This window comes from Gambusia affinis, linkage group LG12 (assembly GCF_019740435.1).
Source record: "Gambusia affinis linkage group LG12, SWU_Gaff_1.0, whole genome shotgun sequence".
NCBI classification, from domain to species: Eukaryota; Metazoa; Chordata; class Actinopteri; order Cyprinodontiformes; family Poeciliidae; genus Gambusia; species Gambusia affinis.
In genome coordinates, this window is record NC_057879.1 from 17,235,905 (window position 1) to 17,255,472 (window position 19,568).

Genomic DNA, 19,568 nt, shown 5'->3' on the forward strand with positions numbered 1-19,568 from the left:
GATAAATGAAGATATAGCTACCTAGTGTGATGGCTTTAAATGAGGGCAACTTCAATTTCAACATGTGCTTTAAGTACAAAGTTAATTTAACCTGATATGAAGAAAAGCATTGTTCAATATTTGAGCAATTCTAGTAAAATAGAACAAATGGAAAATCACAGACAAAAAAAAAAAAAATTAAAAAATAAGAAGCTACATTGATTTTCTGTGTATCTGCCCAAAAACAACAAAATTATGGCTTATATGCTTTAACAGAATTACATCTGTTTGTACCGGTTTACACTTCCCTGGAAACAAACTGTCACTGACTGAAAGCATTTTATCCAACAGTCCAGTTAATCTCAGCCTGACATCGAACTCAAGTGTGCAGAGCTCAAAAAGTCCCACAGAGAGGAAGCTGTCGCACTAATCATACATTAAGTCAGACCGAGAGATGAATAATCTCAGCGAAACCTGAGAGGGAATTGTGAATCAGTGCAGTATTGCCATGCCTCTCTCTCCTCTGCCTCCCCCCACCCCCCTTTCTCTCTCTCTCTCTCTGTTCATGGGAGGAGCGCAGCGCCTCTCCGTATAAGAAGTGTTGAGCTTACAACAAGGGATTTTACACAGCTACTCAGGAGAAACGAAATGATCTGCCCTGGAGCCGCAGCAAAATGCTGGATGGACACCTACTCCTGGGATGGTTATCGTTCACAGTTATAGTGCATCTTCTCAGCTTGCCTGGACCAACCACAGCTTACTTCGGGTAAGAGCTGATGCACACACACGCACACAGTAGTAAGTGTAGGACTATGATGCTGCTTTCATTGATTTCTTTGCTTCCTGAATAACAAAGCAGTTATTTATTTATGTATTTATTTACTTACTTATTTATTTTTACCTTTTGGTAGCATCGGTTTGCTCAGTTTAGAAATTGCACTGTATACATGACAGTGACATGTTGCGATTCTAAGAGCGTGAAGGGCCAGAGAAGTGTCACTTTGAGGCCTCGCAGCTGGTGTCTGCAGCAGGTTGTCTGCAGTTTCAGGGAGCAGGGGGCAACTATCAGCACAGCAGCGTCTATTAAAGGTCGACACGCAACCTCGGAGTAATGTTGGCTGAGGATACAGTTTACCCCCATTCTTTCCCCCGACAATTGAGCCAGCACCCACTGTAAAGTTACTCTTTGAGCGTCAGTTGAATGTGCAGGTAGCGGTCAGCTGATTGTTTTGCTGAAGCGTTTGTAAAATCCCATCATGAGTCGACTCCGGGACGCAGCCGCGCGGAGCGAAAGGTGAGTTGTGTGCGCCTCAGACCCGACAGCTGGTAACAATAAAGCAATCTGACTGAACTGAACCGGTGGCCGAATCGTCTGCTCAGCTTGCACAGAAATTTCCCCCCATCCAGCATAAACATCGCAGAGCTATGGCGAGACCCCCTCCCCACCCCCGACCCCCCACTTTTTTCTCTACTGCCCGGTCAAATTTAAATAACATTTGGAACACGTGTTGGGATATTAATTTGCAATTCTGAACCCTTCATGACTCATGTGATACCTACATTAATGTTTAATTTAGAGTGGTTTGGGGGATAAGGGAATGCCTTGGGTTTAGGTGAAACTCACAACTTTTACTTCAATGCAATTATTGCTCCTTTTTTTTAAAGTTTCAGTATTTTAATATTTACTTTCAAACAGAGCTGACCCAATATTTTATAGAGCCCTGGGCAGAAAAAGACTTGGGGGAGGGCAGGGGGGGGGGGGGGGGCACTTTTAGATATTCCCATCAATCACTTTCCCTATCTACATACTGCCCTTTCTATACTTTCATTTTGCATGTCAACACATGCAATCATTTCATTACCATTGGTCAGTTTTTTTTTTTTCATTGTAAATTAAGTATTTTTATAAATCCTGAAAAATTCTAACATCTTAAGGACTTCTGAACCAACCAAAATAGGTCTAAGTGTCCTTAAGTTGGTGGACACTATTTATTTTGATTTATCAAAATAAATTTTCATACAACAGACTATGAGAAATTACATTTGGGTACATCTTCATGCATGGCTGGTATGAAATATCCCACAGCAGACAGCTCCCTTTGTACTTGAAAATAGTGGTATAAAATTACAATGGTACACAATAATAAGAGCACAGCCACACATCACTTCAGCACCTCTAACATCCCTTTTATACCGTTCGTTTCAAATTGCTTTGAGCAGTGAATATTTAACAAAAGTTGATGAGTTTTTACTTAACCAAAATCAGATTTCTTAAATATACTTTAAGACAAACGTGTCCTGCACTTGAACTAGAACAGTGTCTGTCTTTTTCTTTCTTTCTGTTTTTTTTTGTTGTTTTTTTACTATTTACTTAGAAACATTGATCCCAGGTGGCTTAGAAATGCAATCTGAATAGCGCTAATGATCCAAAACAACTTGGTGATTTACAGCATTATTCTACTGGAGAGCCAGGAACATACCTTCATCTATTTTTTTTCCAAACTAAAACCTGACCAGACACTCCTCCACTTGTTATTTGTTGTCAGTCATATGCCAGGTGAGGTCTATAGAGCCCTCTATAGGGAAACGTTTTTTTTCCCCCTGGTTTGCACTATGTTTAACTATATAGTCAGAAGTCCTTATTTTAGTGTATAGTAAAATTCAGACATTTTGCCATAATTTGGAATGAACTCTCTGAATACCATGAACTCACCGCTAAAGAAGGCAATGATGTCATGGTTGCACACTGTCATACCCATCTGATTGGCACTGGCAAAAAGAAACCACTATCAGAGAAGACAAATCAGTGCAAGCAGGTTTGCATCATGAACAAGGAAGTTTAAGTTAGAGGAGAAGAATCCAAACAGAAAAGGAGATTACTTGTGCAAGAGGTGTTCAAACTCAGTGTAGAGACATAGTTTTAAGTGAGGACAGAGCATATTTTCAAGGACGCAAAGCTTTTTTCTTCTTCCTCTTTTTTTAGTCATGATGACAGCAATTTGAGAGTGAACAGTGCAATACTTTAGACCAGGGGTCTTCAGCTCCAGTCATTGAGGGCCAGTGTCCTGCAACTTTTAGATATGCCTCCACCTGAGAGAAATAATGAGGACATCAGCAGGACTCTAGAGAACTTGTCTGTAAGCAGGTAAATCAGCAATTTGATTCAAGTGTGTTGGACCAGAGATTCATCAGAAAATTGCAGGACTCCAGCCCATAAGGACTTAAGTCAAAGACCCATGTCTTAGACTGAAATGGTATGTTCTAAAATAAAGACAGATATTTACCACTCTAGTTACAACCATACAAAAGTTGTGCATTCTTTGTCTATCTTTACCAATTTAACTGACAGTAGTTTCAGTGTACACTCAGGAGAATTACTTAGTCCATTTCAAACTCTACACAAATTTGAAACACGATCAGAACTTAAAAAAAAAAATCAAACTGTTCAGTAAAATATAACATTATTCTTATTCTTGTTAACCAAACATAAAGTTATGTGTAAAAATTAGAAATTCTTTTGAAGGGGATGTGGCAGGTTTTCGGAACTTGAGTTCTCTTATTCCTCAGACTAACTGTGGTTCTGATTAGGCCATTAAAATGAGGTCCACTTGGTCAATTGTCATATTTCACCTGTAACTAATCTGAAAACTTTAGAAAGATTATGCACTGTAATGAACCAAGAGCTACCTGCCTGTTTTGTTTTGTTTCTCTTAGCAAAAATTCCTCACGGGTGTCGTTAGTGCTCTCCAGATACAGAGACAAATGGTTACAGACTGCAGAGTGATGACACCTGAGGTGTTTCCAGCATAGTCAAATTTATGATAGGTATGGATGTGCTGGATCCAGAGGTATTAGGTGGTCTATGAACTGTGGTGAATCTGCAAGAGACCACAAAAAATTACCCCCCAAGGGGCTGTAAGACTCAAATGTGAGAAATTTTCACCAGCTGAAATGGGGTTTTTGTCTTTCCATAAAATAATTTTGCAGAGCGGGAAACCTACTTTTTAAATGTTTTCTTTTTCGCATGATTTCTTTAAATCTGAATTTAAACATAAAAATTAAATTGAAATATTGCCACTCGTAGTTTTTAGAACAATTTTCAAGTTGTTGTAAACTACAATAAAGTCTGTGATGGAAGAAACCCCTAAGGAAAAGCATGTCTGTCATTTATATCAGTTACTTTTCCTTTCTCTGATTTGGTGTTTAGGTTCAGTTTGCATCTGCATCACATTAGAAGAAACAAATAGAACTCTACTTTCTGTTCCTGACTTCCTTACTGTTGCCATTTTTGACTTTGGCAGGTGATGTGTTTTAAAATTGATGTGCCAAAGTGGCATTTGCACCAGCCCTGATGGTCATAATGACAATGCATGTTGACTCATTCAATTAGCACTTGTTTCAAGCTCTGTTCTCTGTGATGTGGGGGGCATGTGGTGTTATCATATTTCAGATTTATTATTACGCAGCCCAGTCAGAGGAGAATACGAGTGTGTACTGCCAAGCATACCGAAACTGCCTGAACAGGTGACTCAGATTCAAAGTGTGACTGCCTCGTGGCAAGGTTCTCAGAAACCTGACACCAGCGATGTTGTGGCCTTAACTTGGGAGGACGCACGCAAACACAAACCTGTTCAAATAAATATTCCATGAGTGTGAGTCTTCCTAGGGCCTCCTGGGTACTGATTTACTGAAAATAGTCAATGTTGCATACCCAATTTCCAGAGTGCGGTGGAGCGTAAGTGTAACATAAACACAATCTCTCCTGCCCATAGTGCACTCACCCGAGGGCGGGGTGGGATTCCTGGCGTAGTCGAGCACCCACATAAATTGTCATTCTTTGCCACAAGAATGCAAGCCCTTTTTTGTGTGTGTGTTCCCTCAGCTTGTTGTGGCAGGTGCCTATCTGCTGTTCAGTTATTATTACAGATTGAATGGGAATAGTTAAAGAAACTCCTTCAGTTGAAAATTACATGACATTGATGAGTTATTTTCTTAAATTTTAGACCCATGTCTGCTCCCTGAGGTACCTCTGTTGGCTTAAATCTGAGTGTTTGTATAAGGCATGTAATTCTGTGGTCTTGTTAACTCTGCCGAATGTGGGTCCTCAAACTGAGTCAAGAATTTCTTTCCCTTTTTTTCTGTTTAATTTAGTTTGTCGTGTGCGACATATACAGGAAGCCTACCCACAGTCATGCAACTGGAATCTACCAATTAGACACCCTGCCATCCGGAAAGATTCAAGCGTAGTAGTTGATGTTAAATTGCTACCATATTTGTTATCAGTTTGCTACTCAACCTGCATTGTTGTGCTTTAGGACAAACCATTTTTTTGCAGTAGGCCAAAAAAATGAGAAGCAAGAGGCACAAAAATAGCTGAATAAATGAGTTGAGTACAAATTTATTGATCTTTTTTTCTACATTGGTTTTCAAAATTACTTATATTCATTGAGCTTTCCATATTTTAATAAATAAAATAAAGATATTGAATTACGGTAATTGAGATTTTGGTGACTGCATAATTGTGAAATGGAAACAAAATTATGGATATTTTTAACATGTTTTCAAATAAAAACATCAAAACTTTTTATTTGTATGGATAATGTGTATTTATCCATTTGTAGTACCAGCTTTTGGTTCAGTTAATGTTTCAAGATTTTTAGGGTATGTCTCCTCCATATTTGTACTTTAAGTAATTTGTACTTTTTTGATCATTTTTACCAAACAGTTCAGATTGCATGGAAAGTGTAAGGGAACGGCAATTTTCAAGCCTTGCCATATATTCTCAATCAGATTCAGTCTAGTACTGTAGCCTGCAAATTGTAAAACATTGCTACTTCATCTAAACACTTTCACTGTAGCTCTGGGTGTATGTCTAGACCCTTTGTTTTGGGGCAACCTGAACCTATGGTTTACAGCAGGGGTCACCAATCTCGGTCCTCGAGGGCCGGCATCCACCATGTTTTAGTTATCTCCCTGGGGGCACCAACAACCTTTTCAGCATGTGAATGTTCTTCTTAGGCCTTCTAACGAGCCATCATCTGATTCAGGTGCGTTAAACCAAGGAGAGAACTAAAACATGCAGGAGGCCGGCCCTCGAGGACCAAGATTGGGGACCCCTGGTTTACAGTATCAAGTTTTTGTATTTTTTTTTTTTTGCAACCTCCAACAGTGGTTAATAAAGATATCACTATGGCATGATGCTGCCATGGCATGATTTTGATACATTCAGGGTTATGTTCAATGTTAGTTTTTCACTGTGCATAGTAATTTGCCTCAAGATCCAATAACTTACTTCCTGGAATTCTTCCATAAAGACTAAATTTCTACAGTGAAAGATAAGTAGTAGTTGTATTGGCAGAATGTTTCACCAGAGCTGTGTGTGTCTGCAGCTCCTCCAGAGTGGCAATGGAAATCTTGGTAGTTTTTCTTGTTGATGATCTAATTTCTCATCCTGTCACTTTAGTTGGACTGCAGTCTCTTGGCAGGTTTGCATTTGTACCTAATTTCTATTTTGAATGACTTAAACAATGCCCACAGTTTAGAATTTTACTGTATAAATTTGTTTTAAGCTATCCTCTAGCAAACATTTGAAGCCTTCACAGAATAGCTGAATTTATTCTGAAATTAAATCACACACAACACAAGTTAGCCCAGCCATTGCCTTTCAGCTCAATTCTGCTCAATTAAAATCTTTCTTCACAGGATTTCTCTGGTAGAATTTAAACTTGGCAAATCAGTGAAGATTGTAATCAATGACGTTAATTTTCATGAGTTAGATTAGAATTGTAGTCTGCCTATAGTCTTAGTAAAGACAGTGGAAGAAATGATCAAAGCTATTTAGTCCATTTTGGCGATGCTAGCAAATATTGAATTAACATTAACAGCCATTTTGTTCAGCCCGGCACTTCTCTCTTCACTGTGGTTGATGGTTGTTTACAATGCAGGCAAGTTCTGGTAAGGTTCATAGTGTTGAACTAGTGCATTACAAAAGTCATGGACAAACATTAGCGACTGGGTAAAATTTACATTTTAACAGAATCCACGCACAGAGCAAGCAATCGTTTCTCAAGAGAATATGAAGCAAAGGGCAGAAAAATGGGCTGGTTTTTAGCTGGCTGCACACAAGAGAATGCAATTTAGTGAGTCTGTGTTTTCAGAAGGTCATTGCACTTTTTTTAGAATTTCTTAATTTTATTTTGAAACCCATCCTTTTTCAACCACTTCACAGTTATGCACTACTTTGAGTTAGTCCGACAAGTGCAATTTAAATAAAATACATTTAAAACTTTGGTTATAATGTGTCAAAAATGTAAAACATTGTCACGGACATACTCTGAAAAGCACTGTGCATACTTCAGTCAGTAATGTTTCTTATCTTTGGATCTTCTACTGGATTCTGCTGTTGATCAAGTGGTGCATATTTTTAAAGAAACCTCTTTGGCATGGCTCAGAAATCTTAGAATTACTTTTAAAGCTTCTTGCTGTAACCACCATCCCTGCAATAGTTTATGGGGCGCTCCTGTGTGATTTACCTCTTATTAGAAGCAGCAGAACTGGTGTGGGCCCAGGTTGCCATTGCCTGGCTGAGAGCTGTGGTAGGCGTCTCATTACCAAGCCTTAAACACTGATTAGCCCTGCTGTGCAGCAAGGGCATGGAGTACCATTGATAGAGGGATTTCCCAACTTCATAGGATATCCTGTGGCTACAGCCACACCTCTAAGGGTATCACTTTAGAGAGAGCCAAGTCAATAGGATTTTCTTTACACCCATGCTTTGGCAGTGAAAGTGAGGTTATGCAAACCTCCAAGCTTGGATAAATGATCATATGCTTTCTTGCAAAGAAACCAAAGCTCCCTTTTTTACTTCTGTTTTAAAACATTCATATTTGGGCCAAGCCATAATTTATTTTGAATCCTGTTGTTCATGCACATGGAAAATTCTGCTACACCCATGATAAGTCTTAGTATACAGGAGGATCCCCAGTCAGGAACATTTTCCTAGAGGGATTTGAGAAGAAGTATGGCCATAGATGACTGAAAGCTGGCTTGTGCATCTAATAATACAAAGTAAATAACAAAATGTTGTCTCGGCTACAACTTAAAGGCTTCAGTGTTCTATGCAGTGATTTGCTAAGGAACTTTCAGTGTAAAATAACATGGATGTACAGGATATTTTTGAAGATTACATGGTTTGACCAGGGTTTTAAATTCTGTTTGGCATGCTCACATCCTACAGCTCCAGTCCCATCGGAATGCAGAAGAGACCGCAGCTATAATGCATATCTGATTATAAAAAGATGGCTGCTCCAGTCTGGCGACAAAAGCCTGCTCTATTAGTTGATGGTTTAAAAGAGAAGTGAAGGAAACCTACTGGTCATAAAACAAAAATCAAATCACCTTTGCAGCTGGAAAACTAATAGATTCAAGACACACTTAGTGGTAAGACATTGATTAAATGATGCTTGTTAGAGTGGCCACTATGTCCGGTGTTTTCCATCATCTAACCACAGGTGAGGTTTTTCTCAGTCTTTTCATTTACAGTTTGTGGTAATTGAATTCACATGTAACATGCATTGAGGTTTATTGATGACCGAAAAAAGAGAAGTTCAGATTACTCTCTCCCAGTTTATTTATGCAAACAGAAAAACTGGACCAAGAACTGAACCCAGTGGAACTATTTTACAAACAGATGATCTGAATTACAGTTTCATGGATTTTTCTAAGCTGAATAGTTTTGACATTGACTTGGCCCTTTATTTAATTCTTTTATTTTAACTATGACTGGTGAGAGCCCTTTGTTCTATGGCTGCAAAATAAGCACAAATTGTTCATCCTCATATTAAACATGGCTGATGGTGTTTCTGTTGTTCTTCTATTGTAGTGGGTGGCTCCTTTTTACCATCCTCTTATCAAAAGAAAATTTAAGGGTGAAAGTTTCATGGTTCATTACTTTCCACAGAAACTAAACAGTTTAGTTATTGGTTAGTAAGTATTGCATATTTCGAACTTTAAATTCCTTTTTCAGAGCATGCAAATTCTTCTCTTAGTCAACTGATCACTAAAATGACACAAAACATTTTTATTTAACAGCTGAACACATACTGTTCAGTAAACATGCCTCATGTTCTTAATAAACATGATGCATTAAACGACACAATTGACCTAATTTTCACATCAAGATAAGAAAAAAGTAAGAAAAAATCTATTTATCTGTCTTTTTTAAACCAAATTTTAAAACAAAACAGAGAATATGTCCCTAACAAGAGAACTGTAAATTGAAACAATAGAAAGGATTATATATTGTTCTGTTGAAGGGGATATGAAAAATCCCCTTCAACAAGCTGAATCAACAGTGTCAGTGTGTCTAAAATTTGGAGCAAGTACAAATAAAATTGGGAAAAGTGTTAAATGAAAACATAGGCAGACCAAAAAATACATAAGTGTGGGGACAGAAAATTCAAAGAAAACTGCCCTGAATATTAAAAATTGGCAGAAACAAGGGTTGGCGTTTGTGACTGAACTGTTTGAAATTAGTTATAGAAATTTCTTTACAGAAAAAACAGAACAGAACTAGAATTGTCACTTGCATACAGAAAAAAAACAAGGTTTCAGGGAAATAAAAAAAAAATGACTTTGCTGAACAAAACACCTGACTAAAGTTCTTTTAACCCTCATGGTCTTGGCATGACTCTCAGAAGGAGCGCGGAAAATTTCACTGTCGAATTGAGGGAGCGTGGGGGCTGTCCTGTTAGACTGTCAAATTCCGAGACCACACAAACAAAACTCTCAAACATGCACACCTTGCCGGTCCACACTCATAGTAAAACACCCATGGGGTCTAAATGACCCCTGTCTCTTAAGACCAAGGGAAGGTTAGCTTAAATTAGTTCATAATAGATCAGTTGAACGTATTTAATTAGCTGATTCTAATTGTTTTAGATTATAGATCCAAAAACCCTTCTTTCCCAGTTGAGTTTTTGCTCTTGGAAACACCAATGTAAACTGTGTTGTCTATTAAAGTTCATAATTTCCATCATTACGGAAAGATCAGTCAGATGACTTTTACCCAGATTGGCTTTGTATGTAAATTAGGAGACAGAGCTGTTCTTGTACCTTATTGGAGAGCCCCCAAAGCCTTTGAAGAAGTAGGCACTGAGTATTAAATCAATGAAATAAAAAGCTGTGCTTGATCTGTATATATTTAAGGAGCAATTATGGGCTGAAAATTAAACCCCGTAGAAACTCCTTATCAACTAGTAATATGTCCCCAACTCTAACTATACTCCCTAGGAGGTCATTTACAAACCATCCACCTGCTTGTTTATAAATAACAAAATTATATCTTAGATGTTCAGTCAAAATCCAGTAATTAAAACTATAAACTACAATAGGAAGACTGCACTGCAAGGACATTATAGTCAAATCAAAAAGTCAGGATCTTAATTTATTCCAATAATTGTAATATTGTTCAGTTTTGAAAATAATGAAGCAAACAAGATATTTCTAGTCTTAGTATTGTTCTTACCAAACACCTGCAATCTGTGCTCATGTCGGAGCCAAGTTTGTGTGCCTGAAGGTGTTTGGGGTGTTGGTGCGCTGGTACAGGGCTGCTCTGTGCCATGCCGTGGGCTAGATCAGGGGAGTCATGCGGACACTGCTGCACACCCAATCTGTGCCAGTCACACAGTGACTGCAACTGAGCTGCTGACCTTAGCCGCATTGAGTTCTCACATAGCAGTTAAACCTCTTATCATGCTCCATGGTCCCACTCCCATTCCCAAACCCAACCTCTGTTGTCCAACTATTGGGCCACCACAAAGCACTTTATGAATATTAGGCATCTCATTTTCAAATTAAAAATATTTTTAGAAGACATGTTCATGAACCAAACCCCATCAGTCAGTGTGTGGGTGTTTTCCAACATACTTTATTTGTCTCTGTGTAAATGACCAGACAGGACGAAATGACATAACATTACGTGTCCTGTTTTATCATAGAAGATAATCAACGTCCCCTCAAACACTGGAAAATCACAGCTCCCAAGTATTTCATGACATTTCCACAGAAGGAGTCAAATACATAATTCCAATATCAGCATTGCTAGGTTTTGAAAGTCTAGTTCATTATGTCACAGCAGTGTGCGACCCCCTGCTTCTTAGGTCTCATCACAATATCTAGTAATGTCAGCCAGGGACTAATCTAATTCTAGCCTTATGTATAGTTTTTCTATTTTTTTAACAATTAGGAAAATGATCAATATCACCATGGAGAGAAGTGGCTAGTATAAGATTTATTCTTACATAAACTTCATGGAGGTGGACAATAGTCTTGAGACTGCCTGACCCAGAGAGTCATTCGACACTGATTCATGGTTTCTCCAATTATTTAAGTCTAAGCTATAGAGCACTTTGTCAGCCAGAGAATAGAGTGGGCCAGTGGGAAAACGCCACACACGCTCACATTGCTCCTACCTTTGGCATGGCCTGGGCTGTGATATACCAGATGGGAGTTGGACCGGGTGGTCTGAAGTTCATCCAAGAGTTCTGAGGAAAAGTATGTAACTTTGCCACAAAAAAAAAAAGAAAATGGGGCACTTTAATGGCTGAGACGGCAGGAAGAAAAAGTTAAAGCAAGGAAAAAATAAATCTGTCCTAACAAGATAAACTTTCTACAGACCTCAGTATATAATTTAATGATTAATATCTTTTGTATTTATTGCACACAGATTAGCCTCAAGTGAGCAGGGTAGTTTGTCTTCATGACAGTTAGACTATTCCAGGACACATGTCCGTGTCTGTCACTGTCTTCTGTGGGTTATGTGCTCGTACAGCAGTGGTTTTGTCTAGAGGACGCTTTGTTTTAAGCAAACAGCTGGGCCGAGTGATTGACATCCGTTTAGAGATATTGACCAGTGGGAATAGAGGAAGTTTGGAAAGTAGGGGGGAAGCTTAAGGAGCGGGAGGGGGTTGGTTATGATGTTGGAGACATAAGACCACACAACCTGCAAGTTCAGACTGATGGAGAAATTGTGGCTTTTGTGCTTTTACTGTCTGGGCACATATAGCCACTACAGACTCGTATAGGTGTTGATTTAAGGTCATTGTAGCCCACATGCATGTCCACATAAATACAAACACACTGCAGAAAAAAATGAAGGCAGTATCACTGCTGCATAAACAGACACTGGATGCGAGCTGCAAAAACAAAAATAAAAAAATAAAATAAAAAACCAAAAAAACAAGACAAATCCCTGAAATATCCTAACAATTATCTTGTTTTACAATAATCTGATTTGAATTTATCAGAAGTCCTCTGTATAAATGACAAAATCCCTGATTTAGGACATGAAGTTTCAACTTGCATTCCTCCAAACTTGTGGATTTAATGCACACATATTAGTGATTTTTCCACAATGTTTAGTATACTTTCTGTTCTATTTACATGACTAATGAAGAATTTGCAGCAGGACCAGCTGAGGGTCACTTGCAGGACTGTAGTGTGAAGCCATAAGAGGGAGCGATGATGGTGAAATTCAGAGAGCTGGTCAATAATTTCCTCAAGGGACTGACTTTGAGGCTCCGCTATGTGAAATGAGCTGTTTTTCAAACTGGCTGCAATGGAAAATGTATATAAAGTAAATATGTCACAGGCAATGGGAGGCGCTGACAGGTAGAGAGAAGGGACTAAACAAACTCCTGTGTTACTAAGTGAAAAGACAGTGGAGGAGGTGCACCGTGAGAGTATGTCAGTAATGTCTGTGAGAAGTGTATAGAGAAGCATGTGTGTGGAAAAAGCAAAGCTGAGCAAACATCAGTGAGAACTTCACATAGGATTATAATGAGTTTTATATGTTGGTGTTATGTTCCATGGGTAGCCACTGTTGCTGTGCCAACACTTCAAACAAAAACACCTTCAGAAAATGGTGCATGAGATGAAAACACATTCTTTAACCCAACATGTTCATCCTGTAAAAATAGTTTTTGTTGTTTGTTGAACTTCTAATGCAACCAACTTTGTTCTATAATTAACTATGTTTCCTAATGTGCATACATGTCATATATTGTCATATTATGACATTTATGCTTAGTGGTTTTTCTAAAGTTGATGCATGTCTTGATATATTTCTCTTGTTGTGTGCTAACTATCAGAAATCAATGTGTCAGGTCAATTGTGTTTGGCCTCGATCTAATATTTTATGTATCATTGAATGAAGTGTCTTTCATGGGCAGAACCCCTCTTTTTGCCCAGAAGTTGTGTGCCGTTGCAGCTTGGCTACTGAAAGTGAGGAGGATGTGAAAAGGGTCTGTCTAATTTATTTCATATAATATCAAATTCAAGTCATATCAATTGCCATCCTGTGCTGGGTGACATATTTGTTTCTGTACAGTCCAGATCAATTATAATTTTAATACTGCACAAATTCAGTTAATTATGTAATATTATTTGGAAAAAGTTATTCTCTTCCTTAACAGGCATGTGATGACAGTCGAAGGATTTTTAAAAGGAACAAAAGTCCATTTGAACCAGGCTGCGTATACCTGACCATCTGGCATGAAGAGCTGGGGGTTGAGAGGACAAGAAGTACTTTCTAATAAAGAACAGAAAAAGTACATGTGGTCAATAGCAGATATGGCTTTGCCAATGGCTATGTCTCGAAAAGAGACACAGCTAAACACTGAAGTACTGAGACAGTTGTGTTCCATGGGAAATAAAATCAAAGATTAATATGCTTCATTACAGAAATGACCCTATAACTTTGCCCCCAAAATAGACAAAGTAAAACTTATCATTGGAAGAAAAAAAGGGGGGCTCTTGGGGAAAAAAGTATTGGGCCAGGGGTACTTTCTATGGGGAAGAGAGGATAATGAATACATAATTTAAATGCAGGAATGGCTTTGTCATGGACTTCATAATGCCAAAGTTAAATGGGAATCTCTGAACCTGATATATTCTTTGTCAAAAAAAAAGAGACAAAAACGCAAAGCCAGAGGCTGCTTTGACCTGCTAGTTTAATCTTTTTTCCAGGAAAAAAAGATGAACCAAGACACAGATATACTGGCTGGGTCATGTGAACTTTCTAAAGAATTAAAAGAAAATGTCTATGCTAGTTAATACAACAAGCAAATTTACCATTCTGGCTCATCCCACTTAAACATGATGGTATATGACAGCTGAAAACTAAATTGAAAGTCATCTTTTGTTTGATGTCTAGATGGGTATTAGCTCAGATTCTCTGTCATTTTGAGCATTTTTATTTTTTCCAATACAAAAAACACCTGCACACAAGTCTTTATGGTAGTATGCCTTAATATCAGCCATTTAGAGCAACATATAAAAGATAAATCTGTTTTTACAAGCATCTTTGTGATTTGGTCCTTTATAATATTGTGTTCAAGGCAAATAAAATAAAAAAATAGAGGTCTTACAATTTTTTAAGTATGTAGAGGGGTACAAGCTACACTATGCACTAAGTGGAATTTTCTAAGGTGAACAATACTTTGCTCATCATAAGGTTTAGTCAAATATACCACTTACTATGTATTTAATTTAGTATAAATGGCAAACCTGTGGTTATTGAGATGACAATTGACGGGGTTTCAGCTTCCTAAAGAGGGAATTAATTTTCATGGTACCCATTTCCAGTGATCAATGGAGCATAGTTGAGGTACAACCTGGACAGTTCACCAGTCTTTTACAATGAAATGAACTATGCACACGCAAACACATGCAGACAAAATGGGAACTTGCGACCAGTTGCATGCTACTTTTTGAATGTGGGGGTAAGAAGGAGAACCCAGAAAGAGCCAATACATGCAGAGAAATGGCATGCAAATTCCATGCAGAACATGATATATGTTGACCATTTCCCTTGATTGAGAAATGAGAGATGACTACCCTACATTTTTCATTTTGTTTGTGCAATTAGTTTAAGCAATGATCTATTGAATCTTGGATCTGGGTTAACTGTCATACAGGCAGCAGTTGAACTTTAGGAAATACTCACGTTAGGGCTCAGTGGAGAAAAACCGACAGACTCTCTGGAGGAAGAACCATGTTCGTTCAAGTTATAGTTTTGAAAGTAATTTCTTCCTCTCTCTCATGATTTATCTTTTGAACCATATTATCTGAATGACTGATTAGTTTTCAAGCAGCCATTGATGACTTAATCTCTGGTTAATTGAAAGGATGTAAAGTCACCAAGGGTTCCCTTTTCTCTGAAATCTGAGTAGATATTTGTGAATCAGCTACTAAATATTTTTGCAATTCTGTTGTTCCCAAAGTGAGTTGAAAGAGTTCCTTCCTCATTGAAAACAACAGATTGATACTCTTTCGGTACATCATCTTGTTGGAATGTCTGACCTTTTTGTGTGACAGCAGGAGTTGCGGTCCTGCTCCTAGAGAAAATATTATCTTTAATTTTCAGCAGTTTTCCATTTTCACTCAAGATGCAAGCTTTACTTTTAGTAAAGCTTTGCGTTTTAGCTTGGTTTGTGTCTGAACATTTGAGGGAACTGCACCAGTGTGTGCCTCTGATATTATTCGACTGCAATCACAGAGCGGAAACCTTGCACAAGTGAGGAAGCTGGACAGTACTTTCTTCTCTAGAGATATTAACAACTGTTCCCTCTTCCAGGACCCTTTGCCCTCATGCCATTTTTGCCTAAAGTATCTTTTTATCAAAAAAGTATGGTAGACAGTAGTAAGATCATACCATTAATAAATTTCCTCCAGCTTTGCTAAGTCCATCTTTTTGTTTCAGACAAGAATCAATTCAACAGTTGAATCCTCTCAGTGTCAGGTTTTTTGCTTTTGTTACAATGCATGTTACAAAAACAAAACATGTTACAATAGATACTATTTTTTGAGAAAACTTTGCTTTGGTAAGGTAATAATATTGCAGCTCATCAAGGCTACTGCCTGATACTAGAATTTTTTTCACCTGTATATAGTACAAATTTAGAATCATTTCATATATATTTAATTGCTTTTGTTGTATTGATTTGAAATATTTTGTTACATGTTTGTTTATGTATTACTTCATCTATGATGTCTTACTTACTAATATTGTAATTTTATGTACTTGGACATTCTTTTGTGTTCTTCTGTATTTTTTCATTAATTTATCCTTTTAACAAATCATAAGTTGTTGTTTAGAGAGAGAGAGAGAGCTTCTTTTGAGATGACATTTCACTTACTTATGTCAAGTTTAAGTAAGACTTTGACATAAGTCAAAGTTTGGTTTGTGACTGAACATTTCTGAAATGTTCAGTCTCTGTCACTTACTGACAGTGAAACATTTTAAGCATTTCCAGTCAGAGGGACTACTTAACAGATTTGATGCCTCAAATCACCTTAAAAAAATCTATGTTGGGGCTAGTTTACAGTATTTCAGTACATCAAGCTTTGGAAAGGTTAAAGTTCCAAAGCTGCAAAAAAATCTCCATCACATATAATGAGATGTCAGAGAGTGCTGTAGTGACTAATATCTGCGAAGCTGGAGAGAACTGTAGTTACTCCTCTACTCTACCCATTACTTTGCACTGCCACTGAGGTGGCTACAAATAAGCTCCTTCACTTTAAGTTACATATTCAGCTGTTCAGAATTGTTTGAAGACTCACAAAATATGGACTCTACAAGAATCGACTCAGACACTCTTATTAGGACACATGAATTTATCAGCCAACCTTAGACCAACATAGATAGCCTGACTAATTAACCAGTTAATCTCAGCTAAATGGAGATAGTTTTTGCTTTTCTGTTTTTATGTGATTTTTGTTTACAATTTTGGGGCAATATTATGGCATTTTCAGTTTTTTCTACAAAGTAATTATCTTTTGAAAAGGTTAAATCAATTGTGGTTAGAGGAGATGTAAAATAGGTGAGATACACTTAAAAAAATAAATCATTTCATGTCATGTTTAAGCAAGACATTTTGACTCATCTCAAACTTGACTTCTCTAACTGATGAACAGGCTGAGCACCGTTAAAACAAATCCCAAACTGAAGCATCTGTGACCCATTAAAGTCCAACGATGTGGCACTGAGGACTAAAGAGGAAACATTTCAGCCTGTTCAGTCAGTTATTGGACTTAATAAAACAAATATTTTTCTGAGGAACTTCTGTGACCTTATGTTACAGGCTGCACTGAATGTGAGCAGTGACAGATTTCTCTCTGACAAACAATACAGTGCTTAAAGGGGAAGCAATACAGATTTCCATTTACCAGTCCTGGGTCTGGATTACTACCTACCCTGGAGTGGATACTTGGCAAGTGCATGACACCTTAGAAAGAATAGTTTTATTTTAATACAGTTTGTGGCAGTATTCCAATTTGCGGTGATACCTCCCCTGTGATGATTGATTTTTGTGTGTAGAACTTTTAAAAGTGGGTTGGTAGGAGAAATGAAGATTATTTTGTTAAGATGTGAAATCGAGGAATTATTATTTTTTTTTTTGCATGGATGAAGAGTCTCAAAGCTTATTTATTTAATCTTTTAACCAGTTTAAAGATCACTATAAAATTCTAAAGTATAATTAAGTTTCTTTCAAGTGAAGTTCTGTTCAAACACTTTAATTAGGTAAAACTTTACCCTTAATAGCCAAGAAAAAAGTAGATTTCCACTATATAAAAATAACAGCAGAGTGTTTTTCTAGGCTCTGTTTTATGACCTTTCAAACAACTTTCACATTTCCATTTGGAAATTATTTACACAGAACTGACTAATGCTTTCACAGAAAATGGATGTAGGAAATAATGCATAATTGATTATCTTTTTGTATGACCCACTTACTGACAGTGAAACATTTTAAGCATTTCCAGTCAGAGGGACTACTTAACAGAAAACAAAGTCAACAGTAAGCTCAATAAAATAGCATTATTCACTTTAAATGCCATAAACGTTTACTTCAATCTGCTGGAATCATCGATGGTACAACATTCTCTACCTGCATTTACATTGTAAATACCAATATGCTTCTGTGTAAATAACCAACAATTGCAGACAAAATTTGAAAGGTTCAAAATGTAGCATTCACGTAAACCTCTAAACCTTTTGTAGATTCCCAATGGGCATTTATTTAGAAAGAAGCCAGTGATTTTTACAATGGATAGGTAGATAGGAGGTGGTGTGCCATCGGTGATCTTCTTGTGGGTAACATGCTGAGAATGGAATATGTACAATGTTTCCGGTCAGTTTAATTGCATGATGTAATAGTGAAAATAAAACATATTATGGTCTTTTAAATGGACACTATTTAACTGCTTTTTACATGGCCTTACCCTTTTATAAGATAGTTAATCTGACTTTAAGTGCTTTGCACACAGATCACCAGTAGAGCCCAACTCCCAATCTCAGTATCTTCGGTGCACAAAAATCTCTTGACAACCACTTAATACAAACAGCATTATGGTTTAATAGTCTATGAAATGATTTCAAATTAGTAGTTATAACATCTCTGATTTTGGGGTTGTTTCAAGAAAATAGATAGTATCTATTTTGTATTACACATGTACTATTTAATCTTTTACTAGCAATTAGGTCCAAGACTAACTCATATGGATTTATTCTAAATGAAATTATCAAGAGAGTGATCTTCTGGAGGTAAGATGTTAAATTGCTCATATATTTGAACAACACCATAACAATTATTTTAGGTCAACATATCAACTATCCATATTGCTTAATGACCTAGATATCAGGGATTAGGTTATTGCCATCAATTCAAATAAAAGTAAAAAAACTAAAAATCCTTTGGCTTGCTGAAGTATTTACTTTTTCTCTCTTTGCTCACTTCATCAATAAGACGTTTGCTTTTAAAGTTGAAATTTCAGTCTCTTCTTTTTTTGTAACCATGATAAAAATAACATCTTGATGTTTTATATCCGTATCAATAATCAGCTGAATGTGGTGTCACTACACAAATACATGTAGTTTTAAAAACAAAAATAAAGCTGCAGAAAGACACATCTCCACAGCTGTGCTGCTGTGGCTTTCTTTAAATCTGTGTATTCTTCAGTTTCAGCTTTGACTATGAAGGAAGCCAGAAAAGACGTATAATGAGCAACTACTGTGCCAGATCTGAAAGGCGATGTGACCAAACTGGTCACAGGCTGACGGTCATGTACCCCATGTGTGTTTACAAAAGTAACACTCTGCTTTTCCTATCACAATCTGAGATGACTGGTCATAGGTTTTGCCAGCTGTGCGGCAGTGGATTAAAATGTGCAGATGGCTCCCTTTATATAAACTGACAAAAGACATACAAGTTTACCACATGTTCTCATTCCATGCTTTGAGATTTTAAACATTTGCCTGTTAGACAGTGCTTTGCAAAAGGGCTCATCCACCTTAAATGTTTTTGTCAGTTTGTCATTTCAGAGTCACAGATGTTAGTGGATTTTATTTGGATTGTATGTAATACACCAACAAAAATGTCAGAATTTTCACTCAGTGGAACAAAATTCTTACAAGATTTTACAAACATCTTTGCTTATAAAAATCCAAACAGCATAGCATGTTTTTTTGCAATGTATTTTGTATTGCCATTTTTGGGTATGTCTTTACCAACTTTGCAGACTGAATTTAA

General features: G+C 37.2%; 1 protein-coding gene across 1 annotated transcript in view; it reads left to right on the forward strand.

The window, feature by feature from the left end:
* Positions 1-466: 466 nt before the first annotated feature.
* Positions 467-19,568, forward strand: part of wnt9a (wingless-type MMTV integration site family, member 9A) — a 29,423-nt gene continuing 10,321 nt past the window's right edge. Inside the window, exon 1 of the mRNA XM_044134715.1 lies at positions 467-745. Within this exon, the coding sequence (XP_043990650.1) occupies positions 654-745 (92 nt within the window). The 5' untranslated portion in view covers positions 467-653. The remainder of the gene's footprint in view (positions 746-19,568) is intronic.